The sequence below is a fragment of the Mizuhopecten yessoensis genome, unplaced genomic scaffold (genome assembly GCF_002113885.1).
Source record: "Mizuhopecten yessoensis strain PY_sf001 unplaced genomic scaffold, ASM211388v2 scaffold10885, whole genome shotgun sequence".
NCBI classification, from domain to species: Eukaryota; Metazoa; Mollusca; class Bivalvia; order Pectinida; family Pectinidae; genus Mizuhopecten; species Mizuhopecten yessoensis.
The window spans coordinates 557,382-584,790 of NW_018408770.1; the positions used below are offsets into that span (position 1 = coordinate 557,382).

At 36.8% G+C, this 27,409-nt stretch overlaps 1 protein-coding gene and 1 long non-coding RNA gene across 8 annotated transcripts in view; both read left to right on the forward strand.

The window, feature by feature from the left end:
• Nucleotides 1-27,090, forward strand: part of LOC110463283 (F-BAR domain only protein 2-like) — a 41,911-nt gene extending 14,821 nt beyond the window's left edge. For 2 of the 7 annotated variants that reach the window (XM_021517753.1, XM_021517754.1), the window contains 16 exons: nucleotides 25-57; nucleotides 847-930; nucleotides 9,834-9,900; nucleotides 11,399-11,414; nucleotides 11,682-11,790; nucleotides 12,135-12,262; nucleotides 12,834-12,901; nucleotides 13,180-13,349; nucleotides 13,614-13,646; nucleotides 14,578-14,744; nucleotides 18,315-18,517; nucleotides 18,772-18,927; nucleotides 19,384-19,516; nucleotides 19,807-20,009; nucleotides 20,979-21,208; nucleotides 21,897-27,090. In XM_021517753.1, the coding sequence (XP_021373428.1) occupies nucleotides 25-57; nucleotides 847-930; nucleotides 9,834-9,900; nucleotides 11,399-11,414; nucleotides 11,682-11,790; nucleotides 12,135-12,262; nucleotides 12,834-12,901; nucleotides 13,180-13,349; nucleotides 13,614-13,646; nucleotides 14,578-14,744; nucleotides 18,315-18,517; nucleotides 18,772-18,927; nucleotides 19,384-19,516; nucleotides 19,807-20,009; nucleotides 20,979-21,208; nucleotides 21,897-21,940 (1,844 nt within the window). In that variant the 3' untranslated portion in view covers nucleotides 21,941-27,090. The remainder of the gene's footprint in view (nucleotides 1-24; nucleotides 58-846; nucleotides 931-9,833; nucleotides 9,901-11,398; nucleotides 11,415-11,681; nucleotides 11,791-12,134; nucleotides 12,263-12,833; nucleotides 12,902-13,179; nucleotides 13,350-13,613; nucleotides 13,647-14,577; nucleotides 14,745-18,314; nucleotides 18,518-18,771; nucleotides 18,928-19,383; nucleotides 19,517-19,806; nucleotides 20,010-20,978; nucleotides 21,209-21,896) is intronic. The other 5 variants (XM_021517755.1, XM_021517760.1, XM_021517758.1 and 2 more) reach the window with 5 other exon arrangements.
• On the forward strand, nucleotides 940-3,003 carry LOC110463284. The gene is made up of 2 exons (XR_002464366.1): nucleotides 940-1,798; nucleotides 1,867-3,003. It is a non-coding gene; the product is annotated as an uncharacterized LOC110463284 (long non-coding RNA).
• Nucleotides 27,091-27,409: the final 319 nt, after the last annotated feature.

The window sequence follows — 27,409 nt, forward strand, 5'->3', positions numbered from 1 at the left end:
ATAGGCTTTTCTTTTCCTTTTCAGATTCTACTTCTGCTTCTAAAGCTCAACGTACATGTATGCCTTCAGTTTTATACTTTAATTCTCAATAATTTGTCTATGTATAGTAAGAATTACAACATGGTTCCACATGTTGCATGCACTTTACCAAATGACTGCTGTAAATGAGTAGACCATTGCACCTTCTCTCATCAGCAGTGAATCCCTCCCAGAACGTTCCCCCAACACTATAAACAGCCTGCATAAACCAGTCAGCATCACTCGTGTAGCATCAGACGTGGTGGGCATGTTCAAATAGGAAAAGTTACAATAAATTTTACGATCGTTCTTACCAACTGACGATAAATTTTACGATCGTTCATACCAATTCATTATAAGACAGAGTGTTTCATTTTTTCACTTAATTTAAGATAACCATACAGCTTTTCATTCTTTTTTGTTTGGAATTTTCTATCGTAATTAAAATGTATTGTAATACAGATGTAGGTGAAATTTCCATATGAAATATTTTGTCGTAGATTGCCTTAAGTAGGTATTCAGTGTTCTGTTGTCGTTAACACTAATTGTAACATTATGTAAGTATGGTTGCACTTGTTCTGCTGCTGTAGCAGACATCATTTACTACAGAAGAATGCTGAATAAAGGATGTTGGTTGTAAAAGATGTAGAATAAACAATATTTGTGTATTAATAATATGTGAAAGATTGGTAAAACTGAGAGTTAAGACGATATAGAAATTTACAAATACAGATACTAGTTTCTTTGAGAGCAAATGGTGTGAGAAATTCCAATCAAGTGAGTAACAGAATTGACATGCTTTTTTCCCTGATTGTCTTCTCCTTCCAGACTCCAGTGGGAGTCCCAGTCCGGTCTTGTCCGACCAACCGGGTCCTCTCAGTCGCAGTGTAAAGCTCCGCGTGTCCAGGACATGTAATGATTTCCTCTGTTTTGTTGTGGGTTTGATGTGTGCGCTGTGTCTGTCCAGCCGTCTGTATTGTACAGTAGCCCCCAGTTGACAGCGTTTAATAAGTAGTTTTCATTAATTTGCTGGTGCTGTAACATGTAGTCTGCATGATCTAACTCAACTCGGCATAGGTGATCACCCATGTACGTAGGATCTGCTGCGTTGGAGGGTGGGACCTAGTGGTCAGGAACACCCTAGCATGATCAAGGGAATAGTGTTGGAGGGTGGGACCTAGTGGTCAGGAACACCCTAGCTTGATCAAGGGAATAGTGCTACAGATCACAGCGCTTGTATTTATGTGCACTTTTAATTAATTTGCAAACAAAATGGAAACAATCCATTATGGGGCAAATTTATATCTGAACAGGACTTGCAGCAATGTTAGAAGTATATATTTTTGTAAAGGATGATAGAGATAGCTAATAATGTAATGTGGACAGATCACTGTGTATAGATATCAAATAAAAATGCATTGAAAGCATAAGGGTACAGGCTGTATTACTAGACTGGGCAATATCATGACCATAAAACCTATTGCCAGAATTTGGTCTTGGAACTGAATGATCGTTGTTAGGAATTTTGGTCATGTTAGGGTAAAAAATGTTACAGCAAGAGGGATGCAGATGTCTAAAGATTGATGCAGGTTGTTATGTACTTTGGAGGTATGGGAATGGTAAAATAGGAATATAAAGGGAAGTGTTGTAAGGGTACCTGGTATATTTTATAATGCAATTAGGTCTGGAAGTAAAGGTTAATAAGGGGATGTTTGGGTTGAATACTAAATGGCAGGTAGAGGTCGTGGAATAAGAATGCCAGAAATACTTATATTACAAGGTACAAGGAAGCTAGTGCTCTATTATGTTACAGGGTACAAGGAAACTAGTGCTCTATTATATTACAAGGTACAAGGAAGCTAGTGCTCTATTATGTTACTGGGTACAAGGAAGCTAGTGCTCTATTATGTTACAAGGTACAAGGAAGCTAGTGCTCTATTATGTTACAAGGTACAAGGAAGCTAGTGCTCTATTATGTTACAGGGTACAAGGAAGCTAGTGCTCTATTATGTTACAGGGTACAAGGAAGCTAGTGCTCTATTATGTTACAGGGTACAAGGAAGCTAGTGCTCTATTATGTTACAGGGTACAAGGAAGCTAGTGCTCTATTATGTTACAGGGTACAAGGAAGCTAGTGCTCTATTATGTTACAGGGTACAAGGAAGCTAGTGCTCTATTATGTTACAGGGTACAAGGAAGCTAGTGCTCTATTATGTTACAGGGTACAAGGAAGCTAGTGCTCTATTATGTTACAGGGTACAAGGAAGCTAGTGCTCTATTATGTTACAGGGTACAAGGAAGCTAGTGCTCTATTATGTTACAGGGTACAAGGAAGCTAGTGCTCTATTATGTTACAGGGTACAAGGAAGCTAGTGCTCTATTATGTTACAGGGTACAAGGAAGCTAGTGCTCTATTATGTTACAGGGTACAAGGAAGCTAGTGCTCTATTATGTTACAGGGTACAAGGAAGCTAGTGCTCTATTATGTTACAGGGTACAAGGAAGCTAGTGCTCTATTATGTTACAGGGTACAAGGAAGCTAGTGCTCTATTATGTTACAGGGTACAAGGAAGCTAGTGCTCTATTATGTTACAGGGTACAAGGAAGCTAGTGCTCTATTATGTTACAGGGTACAAGGAAGCTAGTGCTCTATTATGTTACAGGGTACAAGGAAGCTAGTGCTCTATTATGTTACAGGGTACAAGGAAGCTAGTGCTCTATTATGTTACAGGGTACAAGGAAGCTAGTGCTCTATTATGTTACAGGGTACAAGGAAGCTAGTGCTCTATTATGTTACAGGGTACAAGGAAGCTAGTGCTCTATTATGTTACAGGGTACAAGGAAGCTAGTGCTCTATTATGTTACAGGGTACAAGGAAGCTAGTGCTCTAGACAAAACTAGGCAGCCCTATCATAGATTGGTGTACATGATATAACTGTATTCGACTTAATTAGCACCCAAAGCACTTTACAGATCCCCTCCCCCCAAAAATAAAAAATAAAAATTGGGGGATATGGAGGTCGAGGTTGCTATTAAGAAGGCTTCATAAGTGTGAATATTTGTTTAAACAGTCATAGTTTCATTAATGTAGAAAAGGCCACCACCAACGATATAGAATACCCATTGCTAAAAGATAAAAGCAATATTTCTGATTGAAATCTTAAGTTGAGTGTAAAATCTCTGCTTGTTACCTTCCTACTTGGTACTCTTTTTTTCTGATATGTGAAATAGTTTGTTGTTGAAACAAACTGCGTTGAAGATGGAACAAATTTCTAGGATATATGTAGTAGCTAGAAAGGGGAGGGGCACTTGAAGGGGAGGGGCACTTGAAGGGGAGGGGCACTTGAAGGGGAGGGGCACTACTTACGTGGAATACAGTAAACATGTTAACAGATGAAGCCAGGTTAATACATTACCACTATCGAGGGGGCTAGGCAGCGAAAAAACCATTGACCTTTACAAGCAGCTGTTAACAGTTGTATCATGTGTTAACTATAGAGTCAGGTGTGGTTTGGTGTAAAGTTGAGATCATGCATGACGGTGGAAGGACAAAACATGTGGAATGGGGACAGGATATCCATATCCTCTAGGGAAAGAGTTGTCAACTTATCTTCAATAACACATCTACTAATGAGAATTTTGCACTTATTTTTGCATATTTAAGCATGCTTCACAACTTTTTAAGGATTTTTTTGTGTGAGCCTATTGCTTCAGATTATCTGGTTTCCTGCCGTAAATGCCATATTATATGGAAGCTTTGCTATTCTAAAAATGTCTTCAAGGAAACGTACATTTGTATTGCTTAGGGTAATAACACTGCTACTCTATCATAAGAGACTAATTTTATTTCAGTCGATTATCTCTTCCTCCTTTCAATTCATCTGTGACACAGCTGTTATTTCTACTCACAAACCTTACATGGACAGGCTTAGTAGGAACTCTTTTGCTAGTTGTACCTTATAGTATGGTTTTACTTCTGATTATTCTTTTGTCTGGTGAGATAAAACACCATTACATGAAATCATTTGGTATGTTCTTGTTAGTTGTGTCATCATATGTCATCAATGGTCCTGTTTTGACAATTTTGTCATGACATGTTGCTGCTTGTATTGGGGTCATGTCATCACGTCATCATTGGTCTTCTTGCAGAAAGTTGTGTCGTCATTGTTCTTGTTACTGACAGCCGTATTACCATGTGTGTCATCGTTGGTCTTGTTGATGACAGTGGTGTTATCGTTGGGTCTTGTTAATGAAAATTGTGTCATGTCATCATTGGTCTTGTTGATGACAGTTGTGTCAACATATATGTCAGCATTGGTCTTGTTGATGACAGTTGTGTCAACATATAGGTCATTATTGGTCTTGTTGATGACAGTTGTGTCAACATATAGGTCATTATTGGTCTTGTTGATGACAGTTGTGTCAACATATAGGTCATTATTGGTCTTGTTGATGACAGTTGTGTCATTGTTGGGTCTTGTTAATGAAAGTTGTGTCATGTCATCATTGGTCTTGTTGATGACAGTTGTGTCACCGTTGGTCTTGTTGATGAAAGTTGTGTCACGTCATCATTGATCTTGTTGATGACAGTTGTGTCAGCATATATGTCATCATTGGTCTTGTTGATGACAGTTGTGTCATCGTTGGTCTTGTTGATGACAGTTGTATCATTATGTCATGGTTGGTCTTGTTGATGACAGTTGTGTCAACATATATGTCACCATTGGTCTTGTTGATGACAGTTGTGTCACCGTTGGTCTTGTTGATGAAAGTTGTGTCACGTCATCATTGGTCTTGTTGATGACAGTTGTGTCAACATATATGTCACCATTGGTCTTGTTGATGACAGTTGTGTCATCGTTGGTCTTGTTGATGAAAGTTGTGTCATGTCATCATTGATCTTGTTGATGATAGTTGTGTCAGCATATATGTCATCATTGATCTTGTTGATGACAGTTGTGTCAGCATATATGTCATCATTGGTCTTGTTGGTGACAGTTGTGTCATCGTTGGTCTTGTTGATGACAGTTGTGTCGTCATGTCATAGTTGGTCTTGTTGATGACAGTTGTGTCAACATATATGTCATCATTGGTCTTGTTAATGACAGTTGTGTCATAGTTGGTCTTGTTGATGACAGGTTTTTTGTCATGTGCATCATTGATGGCCTTTTTTCTGCGACTGTGTCATCAAATGTCATTGTTTGCCAATAACACATTGTATGTCATAACAATTTAGTTTGTGCTGCACACAATTCTTATAAGGTGAAGAAGGTAATAGAATATACATACACATTCCAAAACTACGTATAACTGTGATAGAATATATTTTACTGTAAAGTGTCAGTTAGGGGATGTTTAGAACTAAGTTTACATGTTTCAATAATAGACTATAAGTTACACAGTGTGAACAGTACAGGAATGAATATTTACTTACCAAGTTGATGAGTCTGTGAACCATCTCACAGTAAGGTGTTGTAATCAACTCTTATCCATTGATAACCTCAGATGGTGAATTTTCCCTGGTCTTTGGGTTTTCTGATTCAGTCTTCTTATCAGAATTTTGCAAATTGTAGGCTATAATTAGAAATATGAAATTGTACACCCAGGTCATAGTTAAGTACTGTTAAGTGGCACTGTCATAAAGAATTTTGCAAATTGTAGGCTATAATTAGAAATATGAAATTGTACACCCAGGCCATAGTTAAGTACTGTTAAGTGGCACTGTCATAAAGGATGGTCTGTTGTATAGACACGTAGACCTGCTATAAGGTTTATAATACCACACTGACAAGTTGATATAGGATAATTAGGTAGCAGTATCAATGCTGCTGAAGTTTTGCTGTACTGAGTTGGCTTCCAGCATGTGACAAGCATTATGTCTACAGTACCAGTAGTTGTCAGTCCATCACACATTATCTGTGGCCGTTTTACGAAAGGTGTTTTTGCTAATGTTGTAAAAGTATTGACACCAACTCCTTCCATTTGTACACATTTACCTAGCACAAGGTTAAAGTGTTTCCAAACAAGATGACATAGTGCAAGGAAATGAAATATCTGTCAATAGTTGTAACATATTTATAAGTAGTATCCATGAAATGCTTTTTGTTCAGGTGTAATGTTGCCTCAGTATCAGAGTATTATTTCAAAGATACCGTTTAAAGGTATGTATATTGGATAATATATGTGAAAGATTAATATTTTACAAATATAAATGACGACTTACCAAATATATGTCAATAATCATTTCTGATCATATTGTTCTGTTTCCATGGTGATAATGTCTGATATTATCTAAGTCCTCAGTATTTCTGCTATAATGAGAGGATATTTAAGATGCAGAATGTGCAATAGTAATGCCTCCCAACATTTATGTTATCCAGACCTCCGAGATGTAGCATGTCTCAGTTATACTCAATGCAGAGGAGAAACTTTATTAAGCATTTTACCGACTCAAGACATTGTATACCCAACATATCTTACTAGGTAAATTGTACTAAGGATAGATATACTTACTAGGTAAATTGTACTAATGATATACTTTCTAGGTAAATTGTACTAAGGATATACGTACTAGGTAAACTGTACTAAGGATATACTTACTAGGTAAATTGTACTAATGATATACTTTCTAGGTAAATTGTACTAAGGATATACTTACTAGGTAAATTGTACTAAGGCTATACTTACTAGGTAAATTGTACTAAAACAACATTTTAAAATCTTATTGGCCAGGATGGTAGTGTGTATTGCTCTCAATATTAAAGGAAACAAGAGTATCTCAGGTGACTCCATACCTTTTCATGTCTGATCAGGAAATTAAACCCCATTGTATACCTAATTATCTTACCTGGATATCCGAAATATCTTACCTCAATACAGGTATATCCAACATATCTTAACAGGACACATTGTATATACCCCATATATCTAATATCTCAATACAATTTATTACATGCATTCATATACAGTAAAAAAAGCATCCACACTTTCCTCAGCCGTAGCAAGTTCTGCCCACATGTGTGTGAGCATTGGCTGAAAGTTTGATATCACAGTAATACCTGTATTACATATGTGTTGGTTGGTTTCAGTAAAAAGTAATATTGATTCCTAAACAATATTTAAAACGTGATATTTCCTTTTAATCGTGTTTGATGCTACTTTTATAGAACTGGTTAATTATTAATAATGACATGACTGTGAGAGAATAGAAGTCTACACAAAGACAACATATCCTTTACCTATATACAGACAAAGTTTTACTGAGGTGTTAGTCATTTACTGTTATTTTATGAGGAAGCTACTGTTAGTAGAAATCAGTATAAAATGCCAGTTATAAATTATTGATGACAACAAGCTATCCGATACAGTGTGAGGTAGGTAGTATATGTGGGGAGTTGTAGCGTGTGCAGAAGCAGCTAAGTACCTAGTGTATTAGATAATTAATGAAGGTTGGACATGCAGGTGTGAACAGGTAGCTCTTGGACGACACTACCTCCGTATGGTTAGCTTTACACGTCATAGGCAGTACATCCCCCAAGTATCAATAACAAGTATCTGTATCCTTGTCATACTTGCAAATATTAGGTCTGACTATCGATATCAGGACTGTTTATTTGGGTTGTAATTTAAGAAGAAAAATGCACCTTGATACAAAATTTACAGAGCAGCTTGAAAAAGTTAGTGCAGAGCTAATGCGTGAAGTATAGTTGGTGAGGATAATGATAAACTTGTCTTTACGTACATTGGCCAGAAATGGACGAAATGGTGGTAGAAGCAACACAAACAAATGTATGTGAAGTTTTAAAAACATATGGAAGGATTACTGTTGTATTCTATTGTTATGATGTCGGATGCTGTTTTGAAGCCTGTTGTGACATCCTACACCCAGTGGAGACTCGTGTCCTGATGGGGACCAGAATGGCCTCAACAAACTCTGCATGACATCTTGAATATGTGTGATTTTGATTATACATGTAATTTTTTTCATTGATAATCTTTAACTGATCCCATGGAGCATTTTAATTACTATTGCACGCCATGCACGTGTGACTAGCACAACAATTTCATGTACTTGTTAACATTGTATATTAACATTGTATTCAGTATTGCCTGCAGATTTCCTGCTGTAAAGCAGATCCTTCAGATTACTTATTACCTGTTTTTCGTTATACATCGCAATGTACAATAATTAAGATGTTCTAGATAGTGAGGTATGGCCTCTCACAAGACTATGGTTTGTCCTATGATATGGTGACTTTGTGTTAACCTTTCCAGCCTTTCTCATTAGACGTAAGCTTGAGAGTTACACCGTTCCTCTTTGTTCCCTGTGGACACTTGTACCAGCTTGCTTGGGTGCCTTGCATTCAATTGCTTTGGAGATTGTGTTTCTATTATATAGATATTATATTTTTGTTGGAATTTTTAAAGGAAATTTCATTTTGAAATAAAAGTATGTGCATGAATACATTATATATTGGTGATATTTTACCAGAGATACTTACATGTGTGTAATATTATCAATAAGCAATTGTTACTAGGATCATGATGAGCGTACCAAGCATTAAAACCCAAGCTTCCTTTTTTAAGGGAAGTGGTGTTGATGCAGGGGTTTGTCACGTGTACTGGTATTTATTAACTAGGCAATTTGGTGACGTAGCTCACAAATTCAACCTCAAGGCAAGACACATTTTAAACAAATTTAAACTTCTATTTGTCATTCTTTATTATGTAGATTGATAAAAACAGCTTATCAACTCCTGTTGATTAGAAGGTTTAAAATATGAGCTAAGTGCCAGAATTATACTGTGCTTGACATATACATGTGTGTATTTAATAACAATTATGCATTTTGTCACTTTTTTTTTTTTAAAATAACATATTTGAAACTTCATCCCTAATTTTGTAAATTTTTAGAAAAATATATGATAAATCAATTGTATCGTGTGACATATTTTATTTCAAAGTGACATTTCCTTGAGATTTTAAACTGCTTGCTGTGATGTGTTTTTGTTGATTTTCTACATGTGTACTACATTACAGTGTTATATGTTACATAGTAGTTCTAAGTAGATTCTGTCATGTAACCTGTAGTATCAGACGGTAACTTAGTAGCAGATGTGTAACCAAGTAGCAATATGTAACTTAGCAACAATGTGTTACTTAGTAACAGATATATATATTATAATTAGTTTTATAATAAGAATTTGTACCTTAATATTATAATTATAAAGTTAAAAAAAATATAAGCTGCAATAGTTTGAAGATTGATAATAATAATAATAATGGTTTTATTTTTAGAGGGTGCAACTCATTTAACAAATAATTAAAATAATTACATATGATATGATCTATTTAGAAGACATCAACAAGGAGTTATAAATTCATCAACATTTGGACTATGAAGTAAATTTCAGCTGTTTGAATAGTTAATTTGATTGTAATTTTAATAGATATCTTGTATTTAATTTTAACAGATATCTTGTATTTATTTTAGGGTAACATTATGTTAGTGACTACTCATAACTACAATATAGTTTTTAAATTCAAATCTGAAAAAATATAAAAGATTTTAATGGAAGTTTCTATATACAGATTAGCTGATGTTAAAGCAAGTGTAATTTTCCTTTATGATAACCAGTATATATTTTTTTAAAGAAAACACTTTCCAGCAGATTTAGAAAAGAAGAAATAAGTAAACAGCATTCTGTATTTTAATCAAAATAGCATTTGTAAAGATTCTAGAACACTGTCCTAGGTATTAAGTTAACAGGTGGTGTTTTACTAGATAGGCATACATGTATGTTTTGTATATTTAGGGTTTCTGAAAAAGAAAAAGGAAAAGAAGAAGAAAAAGAAGGAGGACAAAGCAGACACTGAATCTGTGTATGTACATCTGATGGGCAGCTGTCAGTAACAATATCAGAGTAACCTTCCATGGTTGTAAATGTTTTCAGAGTGCTTATTCACTTGTTGAACATCAGTCTCTGTATCCTATACAAAGTCCTGTAAAACAGACAGCAGGCTTTTACCTGAAAGACGAATGATATGTGAAAACTTTAAGTAATTTTATTAGCTCACCTGGCCCGAAGGCCAAGTGAGCTTATCCCATGGTGCAGCGTCCGGCGTCCGGCAACTTTTTCCTTTAAAATGCTACTTGTCCTGAATGGCTCAGAGGATTTTGACCAAATTTGGTCAGGAGCATCATTGGCCAAAGGGTTCTCAGTTTTGTATAATCGGAGGGTATAACCCCCCTGGGAGCAGAGGGGCGGGACCAAATAGGGGGAAAATAGGTAAATCTTTAAAAATCTTCTTCTTCTCAACCAATAGAAGGATTTTGACCAAATTTGTCCTAGAGCATCTTTGGACAAAGAAGACTCAAGTTTGTATAAACGGAGGGTGTGGCCCCTCTGGGGGCGGAGGGGCGGGGCCCAATAGGGGAAATAGAGGATTTTTTTTCTCCTGCTATACAAGTGAAGGGATTTTAACCAAATGCAGTCTGAAGCATGATTAGGGACAAAAGAATCAATTTTGTATAAACTGAGGTGTGTGGGCCTCCTTCTAAGGGCAGATGGGTGGGGCCCATTAGGGGAAATAGAGGAAAACATCAAATATCCTTCTCCTTTTGTACCGATGAAGGGATTTTGACCAAATTTGGTCTGGAGCATCATTGGCCAAAGGGTTCTCAGTTTTGTATGAACGGAGGGTATGGTCCCCCTGGGGGCAGAGGGACGGGGCCAAATAGGGGAAAATAGGTAAATCTTTAAAAATCTTCTCCTCAACCAATTGAAGGATTTTGACCAAATTTGTCCTAGAGCATCTTTGGACAAAGGAGACTCAAGTTTGTATAAACGGAGGGTGTGGGCCTTCTGGCGGCATAGGAGCGGGGCCCAATAGGGGAAATAGAGGATTTTTTTTCTCCTACTATACAAGTGAAGGGATTTAAACCAAATGCAGTCTGAAGCATGCTTAGGGAGAAAAGAATCAATTTTGTTTAAACTGAGGTGTGTGGATTCCCCTTCTTTGGGGCAGATTAGTGGGGCCCATTAGGGGAAATAGAGGAAAACATTAAAGATCCTTCTCCTTCTGTACCGTTGAAGGGATTTTAACCTAACCAAACTTGTTTTAGAGAATCTTTGGGCAAAGGGAATTGAATATTTATAAATGGAAGATGCAACTTTGTTACTTGTACTCCTTTGATAAACCTGAATGGTACTCAGCAGGTTTTAAATTGAAAAATAAAATACCAGGTGAGCTATTAAGGCCCCTGGGCCTCTTGTTATGTTTAATTATTGGAAATCGCAAAAGATTTTTTTTAACACAATTGTAAAATGAAATGAAAAAGGTAAAATTAAAACAATTTAAATGTTTATTTTGTTTACAGAGACACACAAGAGGGGGTAAGTGTATCGTACATATTTATGTACAACTTATGACTGTTTACACAGTCTCATCTAACTAAAATTAAAACTTGCTGTATACGCAGCATTACCGTTGTGAAATAAGATAGAAAAAATAAATTTCAAAAGCACCACAGTTGCCATATTTCTTGTCCAGTGTCAGCATGCATAATTTCATAATATTCAAAATTTTCTTTGAATTATCATGACTTTCATTTAAATAAGAGAGGATGATGTGAATGATGAAATACTTTTTTCCGGGAACAGGTTACTCCCGAGATTGATGATGAGGGTTACCAGATACGTCCTGACGACCCTATGGAGAACAATGGGGATAAAACCAGCTGGTACTCCAGTGATAGTGACACAGATTCTGGTATGTCCCAGAGCTTACATTGCTGAGTCATTGATTACTGATCATGACACATATAGGATATATACAATGTATACTATAGCATGAACTTCTGACTCAATAATATACATAATAATTTGTGCTTGTTTGGCCATTTACCTTGTGTACATTGTGACGTCATGTTACTAACTAGTTTAGTGTGATGACATGTAATTGTGACGTTATGAAGTTGTTCTTTTAAAATACACCAAAAGAGATCCTTGAAGGGAGAAAGTTGTGTTTTTAGTCGGTCGTTATATATATTTTTTTCTCTACCTACTTCACCACCATTACCACTCTCAATCGTACATGTGTCAACTTTATACCAGATGACGACAACAAAAAGAAAATCAAAGTGGAGATCCGACCACTCAGCCCCAATGGTGCCCCACCTGTTACCAGTAATGTGAAGGACATAAAAGCTTCTGTGGAGGCTCTACGACTCTCTCCTGTAGCAGTATGTATACAGTTATACTGATCTCCTGTAGCAGTATGTATACAGTTATACTGATCTCCTGTAGCAGTATGTATACAGTTATACTGGTCTACTGTCATAGCAGTATGTATACAGTTATACTGATCTCCTGTAGCGGTATGTATACAGTTATACTGACCTACTGTCATAACAATATGTATACAGTTATACTGATCTACTGTCATAGCAGTATGTATACAGTTATACTAATATACTGTAGCAGTATGTATACAGTTATACTGATCTACTGTCATACCAGTATGTATACAGTAATGCTGATCTACTGTCATAACAATATGTATACAGTTATACTGATATACTGTCATAACAGTATGTATAGTTATACTGATCTTGTATCATAAATCTTATTTACAATGAAGTGTTAGCACTTTAAAATACTTTATACCTACAATTTGAAATAATAATTCACACCTTCTTTCTCCTATTGAAGTCCTTTTATTTTCAATGTATCTTCGGGTAGTATATCACTACTGGAAAATGCCTTAATGATCAGAATTGTCGTTGTATAGTATATTTTGTTTTTCAATTGCAGAAAAAGAGAAGTCAAACACCAACAGACAAGAAAATGAAAAGGTCCCAGTCCGAGTCGGATACGCTAGAGTAAGTGAGAGCAATGGTTTAACCAATCTGTAATTGCGCATACGAAGGCTTGAACTTATCCTTATAATTTTAATGTGCCATTTAACAAATGAATTTGTTAATATTTGAAAGATGAGATTTGTCCACATTACATGATCTTCCAGAAAGTTTATTATGATAATGATAAATTGAGAGAAATTGACGGATTTTATCAATTTATCAAAATTTAGCAAAAGATACTTGTTGTCCAGTGTGTGATTATTTATAAGTTGATTATGAATTTCCTGTTTCCTTTACAGTTCCCTAAAGCCAGCAGGTCTGGACTTGTTAAATTTAGATTTTTTTGCTTCATCAAGTGCTTCCACCCCCACTGGTGGGGGCTATAACCTCCCCTCCCCACTCTCCCCTATGGCAGACACCCGACTACACAATAGTGCACTGTCTAGTGCCAGCACCACCCCTAACAACAGTGAGTATATCACTACAGCACTTCCTTGTCACGGCACCATGTCCAATTAGCTGGTGGCTTTTTTGTCAAGTCTTTCATTTAACTATTTTTCTTTTGTGATTGGTATTTGTATGTGTGCTTAGATTCACTGGACCATGACATAACACTATATAATTATACATTATATATATTTGTAATTTGTAAAATATCTTGTTATTTTAATTGATTTGGCATTAACTTAAAGTAGCCATCAACATTTTCTTTCTTCTGTTCATTCCAATACAGTCACAAAGCTTAAGCCTGCACCAAAGAGAGTCAGTAAGGAAACATACATTTTTTTGTACAGATTGATATTGTATGACTTTGTGTAGGGGAAGGTATGATGTATGAGGAATAAAATGATGTGGTGAAGGAGAGCTGTGATGGTTAATATGGAGGAAGTATGATGTGAAGGGGAGGTCTGTTGTATGGTGACTTTATGTAGGGGTGGTATGATTATGGTAAATGATATAATGATTTGGTGTAGGGGGAAGTATTATTATGGTAAATGATACGATGACTTGGTGTAGGGTTGTTATGATTATGATAAATGATATAATGACTTGGTGTAGGGGAGGTATGATTATGGTAAATGATATAATGACTTGGCGTAGGGTTGTTATGATTATGATAAATGATATAATGACTTGACGTAGGGTTGTCATGGTGTTGTTTGCATGGTGACTTGGTGTAGGGTTGTTATGATACAATGACTTGGTGTAGGGTTGTTATGATACAGTGACTTGGTGTAGGGTTGTCATGGTGACCATATAAGTGGGATGACACTATCGAGGTGTTTGGTTAAATTCCTTCCTTGTGTGTGTTTCAGTTCTTAGTTGATATGACTCCTGGCAAAAAAGCATTTGCACCACTGCTTTAAAAGTACTTAAATTATTTCAGAATGATAATTTAGGAACGGATGGATCTTCTGTGATTAACACATTTTAAAGATGGTTATGCAGAAAGCACAATGGATTATCATTCAAGCCTAAAAAAACAAAATTGGACATTCATTGTCCCTTGCTACACTCCCGCAAATAGCACCAGATATTTTTTTTATTTTGATTGATCTCCTTTTCAAAGTTCTACACTAAACAAATTAAAGTTTTAGGAAATGTGCAAAATACATGTATATGACAAAATTCAAGAATTGTTCATGTCATAAATTTTTAGCTATTTCAAAACGAAAGGTTGTATGTTTGTATTACAGATATAAGTGGACTATTCAACAGCAGTTCAGGGAGTGACGGGGTGGCAATAAACCCCCTCCCCTCCCCATCTAGTCACATAACCTCATCTCCTGGTGGTACGGGCATAAGCCTGCAAGCAGCTGCAATCCCAAGGCCATCATCTCGTAACAAAGGCATCATACCTCAGGTACGTACACCGGCATTATCTTGTAACAAAGGCATCATACCTCAGGTACGTACACCGTCATCATCTTGTAACAAAGGCATCATCCCTCAGGTACATACACTGTCATCGTCTCATAACAAAGGCATCATACCTCACGTACATACACTGTCATCATCTCATAAACTGTCATCATCTCATAACAAAGGCATCATCCCTCAGCTACATATACTGTCATCATCCCGTAACAAAGGCATCATACCGCAGGTACATACACTGTCATCATCTCATAAACTGTCATCATCTCATAACAAAGGCATAATACCTCAGGTACGTACACCGGCATTATCTCGTAACAAAGGCATCATACCTCAGGTACATACACTGTCATCATCTCATAACAAAGGCATCATACCTCAGCTACATATACTGTCATCATCCCGTAACAAAGGCATCATACCTCAGGTACATACACTGTCATCATCTCGTAACAAAGGCATCATACCTCAGGTACATACACTGTCATCATCTCGTAACAAAGGCATCATACCTCAGGTACATACACTGTCATCATCTCGTAACAAAGGCATCATACCTCAGGTACATACACTGTCATCATCTCGTAACAAAGGCATCATACCTCAGGTACATACACTGTCATCATCTCGTAACAAAGGCATCATACCTCAGGTACATACACTGTCATCATCTCGTAACAAAGGCATCATACCTCAGGTACATACACTGTCATCATCTCGTAACAAAGGCATCATACCTCAGGTACATACACTGTCATCATCTCGTAACAAAGGCATCATACCTCAGGTACATACACTGTCATCATCTCGTAACAAAGGCATCATACCTCAGGTACATACACTGTCATCATCTCGTAACAAAGGCATCATACCTCAGGTACATACACTGTCATCATCTCGTAACAAAGGCATCATACCTCAGGTACATACACTGTCATCATCTCGTAACAAAGGCATCATACCTCAGGTACATACACTGTCATCATCTCGTAACAAAGGCATCATACCTCAGGTACATACACTGTCATCATCTCGTAACAAAGGCATCATACCTCAGGTACATACACTGTCATCATCTCGTAACAAAGGCATCATACCTCAGGTACATACACTGTCATCATCTCGTAACAAAGGCATCATACCTCAGGTACATACACTGTCATCATCTCGTAACAAAGGCATCATACCTCAGGTACATACACTGTCATCATCTCGTAACAAAGGCATCATACCTCAGGTACATACACTGTCATCATCTCGTAACAAAGGCATCATACCTCAGGTACATACACTGTCATCATCTCGTAACAAAGGCATCATACCTCAGGTACATACACTGTCATCATCTCGTAACAAAGGCATCATACCTCAGGTACATACACTGTCATCATCTCGTAACAAAGGCATCATACCTCAGGTACATACACTGTCATCATCTCGTAACAAAGGCATCATACCTCAGGTACATACACTGTCATCATCTCGTAACAAAGGCATCATACCTCAGGTACATACACTGTCATCATCTCGTAACAAAGGCATCATACCTCAGGTACATACACTGTCATCATCTCGTAACAAAGGCATCATACCTCAGGTACATACACTGTCATCATCTCGTAACAAAGGCATCATACCTCAGGTACATACACTGTCATCATCTCGTAACAAAGGCATCATACCTCAGGTACATACACTGTCATCATCTCGTAACAAAGGCATCATACCTCAGGTACATACACTGTCATCATCTCGTAACAAAGGCATCATACCTCAGGTACATACACTGTCATCATCTCGTAACAAAGGCATCATACCTCAGGTACATACACTGTCATCATCTCGTAACAAAGGCATCATACCTCAGGTACATACACTGTCATCATCTCGTAACAAAGGCATCATACCTCAGGTACATACACTGTCATCATCTCGTAACAAAGGCATCATACCTCAGGTACATACACTGTCATCATCCCGTAACAAAGGCATCATACTTCAGGTATGTACACTGTCATCATCTCGTAACAAAGCTATCATACCTCAGGTACATACACTGTCATCATCTCATAACAAAGGCATCATACCTCAGGTACATACTCTGTCATCATCTCATAACAAATCATCTCGTAACCAAGGCATCATACCTCAGGTACATACACTGTCTTCATCCCGTAACAAAGGCATCATACCTCAGGTACATACACTGTCATCATCTCATAACAAAGGCATCATACCTCAGGTACATACACTGTCATCATCCGGTAACAAAGGCATCATACCTCAGGTATATACACTGTCATCATCCCGTAACAAAGGCATCATACCTCAGGTACGTACACTGCCATCATCTCGTAACAAAGGCATCATACCTCAGGAACGTACACTGTCATCATCTCGTAACAAAGGCATCATACCTCAGGTACGTACACCGTCATCATCTCATAACAAATCATCTTGTAATAAAGGCATCATACCTCAGGTACATACACTGTTATCATCTCATAACAAAGGCATCATACCTCAGGTACGTACACTGTCATCATCTCATAACAAATCATCTTGTAACAAAGGCATCATACCTCAGGTACGTACACCGTCATCATCTCATAACAAATCATCTTGTAATAAAGGCATCATACCTCAGGTACATACACTGTCATCATCTCATAACAAATCATCTTGTAACAAAGGCATCATACCTCAGGTACGTACACCGTCATCATCTCATAACAAATCATCTTGTAATAAAGGCATCATAGCTCAGGTACATACACTGTCATCATCTCATAACAAATCATCTTGTAACAAAGGCATCATACCTCAGGTACGTACACTATCATCATCTTGCAACAAAGACATCATACCTCAGGGACATACACTGTCATCATCTCGTAACAAAGGCATCATACCTCAGGTACGTACACTGTCATCATCTTGCAACAAAGACATCATACCTCAGGTACATACACTGTCATCATCTCGTAACAAAGGCATCTTACCTCAGGTATATACACCGTCATCATCTCGTAACAAAGGCATCATACCTCAGGTACATACACTGTCATCATCTCATAACAAAGGCATCATACCTCAGGTACGTACACTGTCATCATCTTGTAACAAAGGCATCATACCTCAGGTTCATACACCGTCATCATCTCATAACAAATCATCTCATAACAAAGGCATCATACATCAGGTTCATACACTGTCATCATCCCGTAACAAAGGCATCATACCTCAGGTATATACACTGTCATCATCTCATAACAAAGGCATCATACCTCAGGTACATACACCGTCATCATCTCATAACAAAGCTATCATACCTCAGGTACATACACTGTCATCATCCCGTAACAAAGGCATCATACCTCAGGTACGTACACTGTCATCATCTCATAACAAAGGCATCATACCTCAGGTACGTACACTATTATCCCATAGCGAATGCATATTTGAAATTAGGGTAAATGAAATGCGTTTTCATTTAGTCGATCAGAAAAGAAATAATTACAGTGTGATCAAATTTACTTTGATGTATGTTTTCTAGATTCCATCACGGTCCTCGGGTAGGAACAGTCCCGCCTCCATAATGGGCCGGTCAGATAGTATGACCTTCAGCACGACCTCCATGTTAATTGGGTCATCTCGAGGGCCAAGCCCACTGACCATCGGCAAGTCTGACACCGTACCTCTGGCCATTGCTTTCACAGAGAATATCGGTGCCTACTTCAAAGGCACAGATGCCACACAGTAAGGACACTTGTTTCATACATCTCCTCCAGCGCAGCGTTAGGATTTACAAGTTATTAGGTGTCATAGCCTGTTTCATTGATCAGTTTTCTGGTACTATTTACTTAACATTATCAGTAATATTGAGACAATCTGTGCTAAAAGTTGGGAAATCCTTGGTCAGAGTTTATACCTAACTCGTTTCTTTGTAAGAGTGTCTAATATAGATGTAAAAAATTTCATTTATATTGACCTTGGTGATGTATTATTTACAGGTGCATGGTGAAGGTCATTGGCAATGTCATGATGTCATTTCCTGCTGGTGTCGTCAAAGTGTTCACAGAAAATCCAGCTCCAGCTGTACTGAGCTTTCAAATCAAAAACTCATCTCGACTTAACAACATCATCCTTAATAAACAGTTAATTGTAGAGTGAGTATGTCTTTAAATATAAACTTTTATTCATTTTACACCGATTATGAAACTTGTAATTTCAACTTATATTAATCACTCTTGTTGAACCGGATGTAAGCGCACGGGGGGTCTTATTGTGGGAGTAAACCAGAGTACCTGCAGAAAAACCCACGTGATTGGGCAGGAGACCCCATACTTTTTCACGTCTGATCAGGGAATTGAACCCTGCGGCCTTGGTGAAAGGCAAGTGCTCTATCCACTGCACCACCCGACCACCCCAAGAGTATATCTTTCTTACCTGTATTCACTAATGATGCTCTGATGTCAGACATTTTCTAACATTGACAAGAATTTTACATTGAATTATTATCTATTTCATAATGTACGGATTATCTTACACATTCAAATCCTGTGTGACTAGATGTGTATGTAGGAGACTTGGAATGTTATTTGTACTTTCATTATGGCTTCCAGAGAATCACACAATGTAGCCGAGGATTGCATTATCTACACATTCAACATGTCGGCTCTCACAGACCACCTCCGCAGTCAGGGCGAGGAGAACAAATCAGCATCTTATTTCAATATAGATATACTCAAATACCAGGTGAGTACAGATTTACAGACATTTCACGTAATTATCCACCGAGAATCTCATAATCCCATGGATTGATCTAATAAATCCTGTATTCTGTGTAGAATTGGAGCTGAACATCAGTTTTGTATTATTGCGTCATATTTAGTGGGCCATGCTCACGTTCCCCTGAATCCATCTAACGTCAGCATAATTTATGTCCAAGTAGTTTGTGAACACTAACCTACCTGGTTATGGATATATATAATAAACTTTTTATGTAGTGTCTTACCAAATTCATGATACTAATTCGGTTATTACAGGGGAAGCCCCAGCCTGGTGTGGAGAGCTGTCCACTCCCCCTGGTGGTGTACTGGAAATGTGAGGACAAGCACACAGACTTTAGGCTAGACTACAAGTATAACCCCAAGTCCATGTCCTCACCCTGTGCTTTAAAAAACATCACGGCCACAGTGGTGGTCAACGGTGGTGTAGAGAGCATGCAGAGCATCCCTAGTGGCAATTGGTAAGTCGACTCTTAGTCATTTTGGCTTTGTCAACTATTGGGTTGCCAAAACAGGACTAACATATTTTTCTTCGTATTTATAACCGTAATTATCTGAAATTTAATATTTCATGTTTAACGTTGCCAAGGGTGGTTACCAATGACACTGTACACCATTACATTCTTGAATGATTAAGACGATACTCACTCTGACGTAGTAGATGCATATTATAACGACTCTAAATATATCAATGTTATTTTGACACATACTAGGTATGTATAACTGTCAAACCATCTCCATTAAAATCACTTGTGTTAACAGATCACTTTTTCTTGTTTCCCATTGTAGTGATTTCTTTATGAACTGATTTCGAGAAGTGTATCAAGAAACCTCCTGTGTTACAAGACCTTTTTTTAACTTTCCATGGGTGATTTCTTAAGGATCCCTGGCCACTGCCAAACATGTTATGTCTGAGTGTAAAAATGGCAATGGGGCCAGACTAGGATTCAAACCCAGAACTTCCAATCATCCGTTATAACATCCGTTATAACCAATCAAATCATCCGTTATAACCAATCAAATCATCCGTTATAACCAATCAAATCATCCGTTATAACCAATCATCCGTTATAACCGATCATCGTACAATATGTGTCGCTATAACCAGCTAAGCCACTTGGTCAGCAGTAGTGAACTGGACCAGATGTGGTACAAGGTCAATTCAAAAAAATAAACAGAGGGGAGGTTTCTGTATGTAAGAAAATGACAGTGGAGTTCTCTATTGTTTTGCTGCACTGGACAAGTATCCTTAAAACAGGACAATTGATGTGTAATAGATATTTATTATATTGATACATACGATTTATGTATTAAATTGATACATCATATATGTATTATATCAACACATAATAGTTAAGTTGAGGTATATGTACTGTTACAGTACTTGTTATGTTGTCAAGAAGTGTTTAACAAACTTCATTTGCTGACAGGAATGAGGAAAATCAGCGTGCCACTTGGAAATTAAATGACTTGGCAGAATTGAGTGAGGAGGGCAGTGCTGGAAGTATACGAGCCAAATTTAACCTCAAGTCAGGGCCCTCCAAACCGTCAACAACAGCAATGACTTTTATATCGGAGGGGGCCTCACTAACAGGGATAGACTTTGAGCTAGTGGGAACAGGTTACCGGATATCTCTGTCAAAGAAACGCTTTGCTGCAGGTAGGGCTTCCTAACTCACATTTAATATCTTTATTAGAGATAAAAGATCTGTTGTAAGCAATGTGTTGTGTACCATGGTCATATAGCCTTGTCATGACAAGGTCAGGGGTACAAAGATCTGTCTAATGAGATAAGACTGGAACCGATACATTTGTCAGTGTACAGAGGGTCAGGTTTATACAGACACGTTTTTACATGTCAGTATTTAAGGCTATATGCCATTTTGTAGAGAAATATTAAAGAAAAAAGTTGATACACTTCAAAATTTTGATTTAAGGTAGGTTTCCAAATGACTATTTGTTGGATATCATGTTTAATTTAACTCAAACTGTATAAAGACATCAGGTTTCATTTTACAATATGAAAGTTGCTGAACATGAGTTAGCAAAACATGAAAACCAGTCATCACAAGTTGGTGAATCTGCTTCTACCAAAATATTCAGAATATGTCAGGAAAACAAATACTTTATACGTGATTCCATATTCTACAAATCAAAATATCTTGATTCAACTTCATTTTATGAGTGACGTCACCAAACAATGTGACATAATTTTTCAACCAATAAAAAACAAACTTATACTGTTACAGATCATCAGTAAATATTTCATTTACATTAAATATTGTCCCATTACATTGTATAAGAAATATCAGTATAGGCAATAGTTATATGCTGTCTTTCACTTCCAGGAAAGTATGTAGCAGATCCGGACTTGAACCAAAGCAGTGTATGATATTAATGGCCGCCACAATGGCGACATAACAACGTTAACTCAGGTGACCTCCCCTAGATCGGACAGCAAGGGCAGCAGGTTCACAGCACACACCAACTCTACCCACAACAGGAAATCCGCAGGGCGCAACTCACCATACATAATGGATCTCACAGGACGCAATTACCAAACTGCTACAAAAGATACAGCAGGGATCTCACTGATAACATCATTTGCTCCTTTAGACTGTTAAATTTTGAGACACATATTCTGTAAACATGTTAGATTGTTTAAAAAGTATTTTTGTGCAGTTAAGGTTCATAATATGCCACTATTCATTAGTAATAGTTCATAAAATATTTAGAAAAGAAATCAGTTGCATGCAGTAATATATTATCAATAGACATAAAATTTAATTAAGTTACATAAAAGTAATACAACATGATGTAGTGATTTGATTATTAAAGTTTTAATCAGAAATGGGCAGGAATAGTTGTCTATACTAGCCAAAATTTACACACTCCAGTGTCTATGTCCAGTGTTACGTTGGGGCCTGCCAGCCTGTTGTTACCTGTTCGTGGCTGATGACATACTCCAGACCAAATATAGTTATCAGGAACTCCTAGTCACAAAATCGTACGGCCAATAATCATCACTGTCACCTCCTGGCCTTCGGGCTCCACACTTAACCATTCCGTGAGTGTTACTTCATTAAGCCATTACACCAGTGTTGTGGTGCAGCGTCCGTCCCCGTCACTAAGTATTGTTTGATGTTGAGGATTTAGCAAATTCAAAATTTCTGAAATTTGAAGTGGGGAAGATAAAAATAATAAAAGTTTGAAGAACTGTCATTTTTACCAGTAAACTAGATGAGCGATTCAGACTCAGTGAGCTGTTATGTATATGCACCTGTGAGACTGGCTGATGTTTAAGTATTGCACTGCACTTTGATACTGGCCTCTGATATCACACACTATCCACACTCAGATATCTACTGTTCAGTAGAGGGGGGTCGGGTGGGTTTTCTCCAGGTACTCCGGTTTCCTCCCACATTAAGACCCCTGCACGCTAACATTCGGGTCAACAAGAGTGATTTATTTAAGTTGAAATAACTTGTTTCATAATTGTTGTAAAATAGATAAAGTTTACATTTACAGTGGGGTCAAGTAATCAATGTTAACCGTTACCATTGATTACTTTACGTTACTAACGTATGTAGTTTCCTGGTTTCTTCACACCATCTCAAATTGATGCTGTGTTAGATATGCTAGGTGAAAATTACTGTAAGAATTGGCTAGAAAGAAATTCAGTGTGTGATATTGTAGGTCACTATCCCTATTTTAAATTGTCCAATTTCCAATTTGTCTTTCATCTGTGATATGCTTTGTACTGTATGTATGTAATATATTCCTGATGGGTCATTTATCACGTAGTTAGGATTAAGAGGCTGTGCAAATAGCAGCTTGTATTTATTCGGATACCTCCATTGTTTCATGTCATTGTAATTTTTAGTTTATCATTTTATTCTTATTTTGTTTTCTTTGAAATAAGTATTACACTATTTTGGTTAAAGCTATTGGTAGCTAAGATCAGAAAATATCTTTCTGTTCTATATCCCTTCAGATACAAAAGCAAATACATAATTTTGTAAAACATGTGTACTCATTGTATAGAACACTATAATCATACATATATACATATGAATGTATACAGGAATTATACTTGATAAAACTTTATTTGACATAATTGATTGATCAAGGTAAAGAAATATATATACACATGTATTTCATTAAAGGATAGAAAAAATGGGAGCACTTCTGTAAGTGGTGTTCAGAAAATGACTGACATCATGATTTGTGGCATTTTACAGTCGAAGGATAACCTTATTCTGAATTGTTGACATTTTTGTGGTTGTGTTTATTAATCAACAAAATGAGTACTTTGAAAATTAGGTTGTCTTCCTGCAGGAATGAGGGTGATGAATTAGAATCCTATCAAATGTACCGGTATATGTAATCATTCATTTACTAACTATAGGTCATTGCTGTTAAGGAGAATTTTCGTTTTCCATTGCAAGGAAGTGTTGAATTAAATGGCATTGAATAACAAGGAAATCCTACATGTTGAATTAGTAGTTGAAACTTTCAAAACATTGGCAAGATCCTTTCGCATTGTTATCGCTGCCTCATATTTCTGGTTACCTCCCCTTGTCATGGCGTATTGTGTCATAGCAAGTTATCTCCCTTTAGTCCAGTATTTTCATGGTAGGTTATACTCCATTTCTTCACGACTAATTATCACCCCTTCATCCAACAGACTTATCCTGAAGTACCAGGTATTTGGTGGAAATAGATATACGTTAATTTCTGTTACAGACCATTCTCTAGTCCATTCATTTTTTGAGGCTGCTAGTGTCAGATTAGTGTGTTTCATTGAATGGTCTTCAAGACTAATTATAGCAGCTAGAAAATTCTGTTTAATTCAAATAACAATGGCTCAAGGGTGTTTCATTCCATTCATCACAAGACGGCCATCACTATGAAGTATGGTTGTTTCACCTTGTGTTTCAGAGTCACTTAATATATATACTTCATTCACCATAGATGAGCTAGCAAAATATATCACCCAGTAGGTATTTTTAAATTTCTGTGTTAGAAACATTTCATGATACAATGTATATCATGGCAACTTACTGGTTTGTATGAAACACATTTTGTAAATTCTACCTTCATTCGATGTTGACACTTGAGACACTGTACGATAATACGAAAGTTATACAAGCAGTAACCTCACCTTTGGGTCATTACAACAAGACTCCTGCAATCTAGCTGTACTAGACATTTTAGAAGTATCGTGATTGGGGAAAAAGATATTATACCTAACAAAATTATTTGGTGTCAGTATTATGCTCACAAGAACTTTTTTATTATTATTATTAAAAAAGATGTTTAAGTGTTTGGGGTTCTATTCCACCATTTAATTGCTGTTAAATCTTTAGAATTTTGTACCATAAGAGTACAAGCTATAATACTAAGACAGTAACACAAAAAATCCCGCAAATGTCTTTGGGGAATGTTTACTCGCAATACTGGCTACAGGTATGGACATTTAGATTTTAAGTATTTGGTTATTATCTCGTACTCTTTGTTAAAAATATTCATACTGAAGAATGATGTTAAAACTATTCATACTGAAGAATGATATGAAGTTTATTCTTTATTCGTTGACTCTCTGTCTTAAAAATCAATTGAAAGCCTGAATTAAACCAGGGTATCTGCAACAGAGATATTCACCAAGTAGTATTACTGTTGTTGGTGTATGGCTTCCGGAATGAGTTAATAACAATATGTCTAGTTTATGAGGCATTACATGTTAAACAGAGGGGACATAATATGTTACCGGTGTATGGGCCGAGTATTGTTACACAAGATAGCTTTTCTGTATTTGTTTTTGTTCTGTTGAGTGGTTGGTATATATCTTTGTTTTTGTTCTGTTGAGTGTGTGTCATATAACCCTGGTGCATATTGATGTATTTACAATTGATTTCATCAGAATGATAATAGAAGTGCTCTTGTCAAACATGATTGGACAATGTTAGCCTTTTTTTATTTTCCTAAATAATAAATGTTGACATGTCAGATCACTAGTTTATAATAATTACTTATATATTACATCAGTTCCTGTCAGATTTGTCTCTGTTATTATACCAAACTAAACTTTCAATTAATTATAACTTTTCTAGGAAGTATGCTATAATAGAAACCTTAAAACAGTAGGTCCACAAGGATTTATAGTTCACAAAAACAAATGAAAACAAGAAATCATGCATTTTATTAAGAACTGTCTTCTTTCTCAATTTCTCAATTTTCAGTTGGAAGGAATCTGCAAAGTCATTGGTTAAACATTTTCAAGGTTTACTGCAGTAAACTTAGCACTTGTTATAGAAAGAGGGGATTAACCTCTGTAATCCATCACAGACGGGATAGACAGGGTCTCCTTGCATAATCTGATAGTCTTTGTATACAGGTTATCCTGTATATTCCGACACCATACAGTAGGAGAGAGTCTCCCTCTATGTTCTCACACTAGCTTTAGTTAGAAGGGGATTATTTTATACTTTTTACGGCACATACCTACTTGTTTTACTGATAATTGTTAATGTTCATGATGTGCAATAGTTGTGTAGATAATTATTTGCTAATATTTATTTTCTGTATACAGAATGTGTATATGGATGATGCCAGTCAGTAGAATTTGACAGTGTTTGCATTAATGCCTGACCAGAAGACGTTTTTTGTCTGGTGTTAACATTAATGCCAGACCAGAAGACGTTTTTTGTCTGGTGTTAGCATTAATGTCAGACAAGAAGACGGTTTTTGTCTGGTGTTAGCATTAATGTCAGACCAGAAGACGGTTTTTGTCTGGTGTTAGCATTAATGCCAGACAAGAAGACGGTTTTTGTCTGGAGTTAGCATTAATGCTTGACCAGAAGACGTTTTTTGTCGGGTGTTAGCATTAATGCCAGACCAGACGACGGTTTTTGTCTGGTGTTAGCATTAATGCCAGACCAGAAGACGGTTTTTGTCTGGTGTTTGCATTAATGCCAGACCAGACGACGTTTTTTGTCTGGTGTTAGCATTAATGCCAGACCAGACGACGTTTTTTGTCTGGTGTAAGCATTAATGCCAGACCAGAAGACGTTTTTTGTCTGGTGTTTGCATTAATGCTTGACCAGAAGACGTTTTTTGTCTGGTGTTAGCATTAATGCCAGACCAGACGACGTTTTTTGTCTGGTGTAAGCATTAATGCCAGACCAGAAGACGGTTTTGTCCGACCACCTGGCTGTTTACAGCACACATTATTATGTTGTTCTCCCCTCCGAATACAGACAGACTCTTTGATCATTTCCTGATTTTGTCTCCTGGCCAGGATTTTAATGTATAAATATCTTGGGCAAAATATGTATGGTATTTATGTGGAATAATTGTAAGAGATTTTATCCTGTTTTTAAAGAAAATGAAAATGCAAGCCAAATGGCAAACCATTAAGAATGTGTTGTCATGGCAGATGTTTACAGTGGTGATGTCATGGTGTATATATTCTTAGATTGGTACCAACTGTACATGTATATCCAAATCATTATTTATGGAGGAATAAATCCTTGAATATCACTTGTGTCCTTATTTTGTTCTTCTGCCTGCAACATATTGACTCATATTTGTAATCTATTGACTCACACTTGATTCCTATTGACTCATATATTGTAACCTATTGACTTGCACTTGTAACCTATTGACTCGCTTTTGTAACATTGACTCGTGCTTGTGTGCCATATTGACTCGCACTTGTAACCTATTGACTCGTGCTTTTGTGGCATATTGACTCACACTTTTAACATATTGACTCACACTTTTAACATATTGACTCACATTTTAGGAACATATCCTAACTAGGAGGTACCTCTTTTCCAAAAAGAATGGTCTAAGTTAA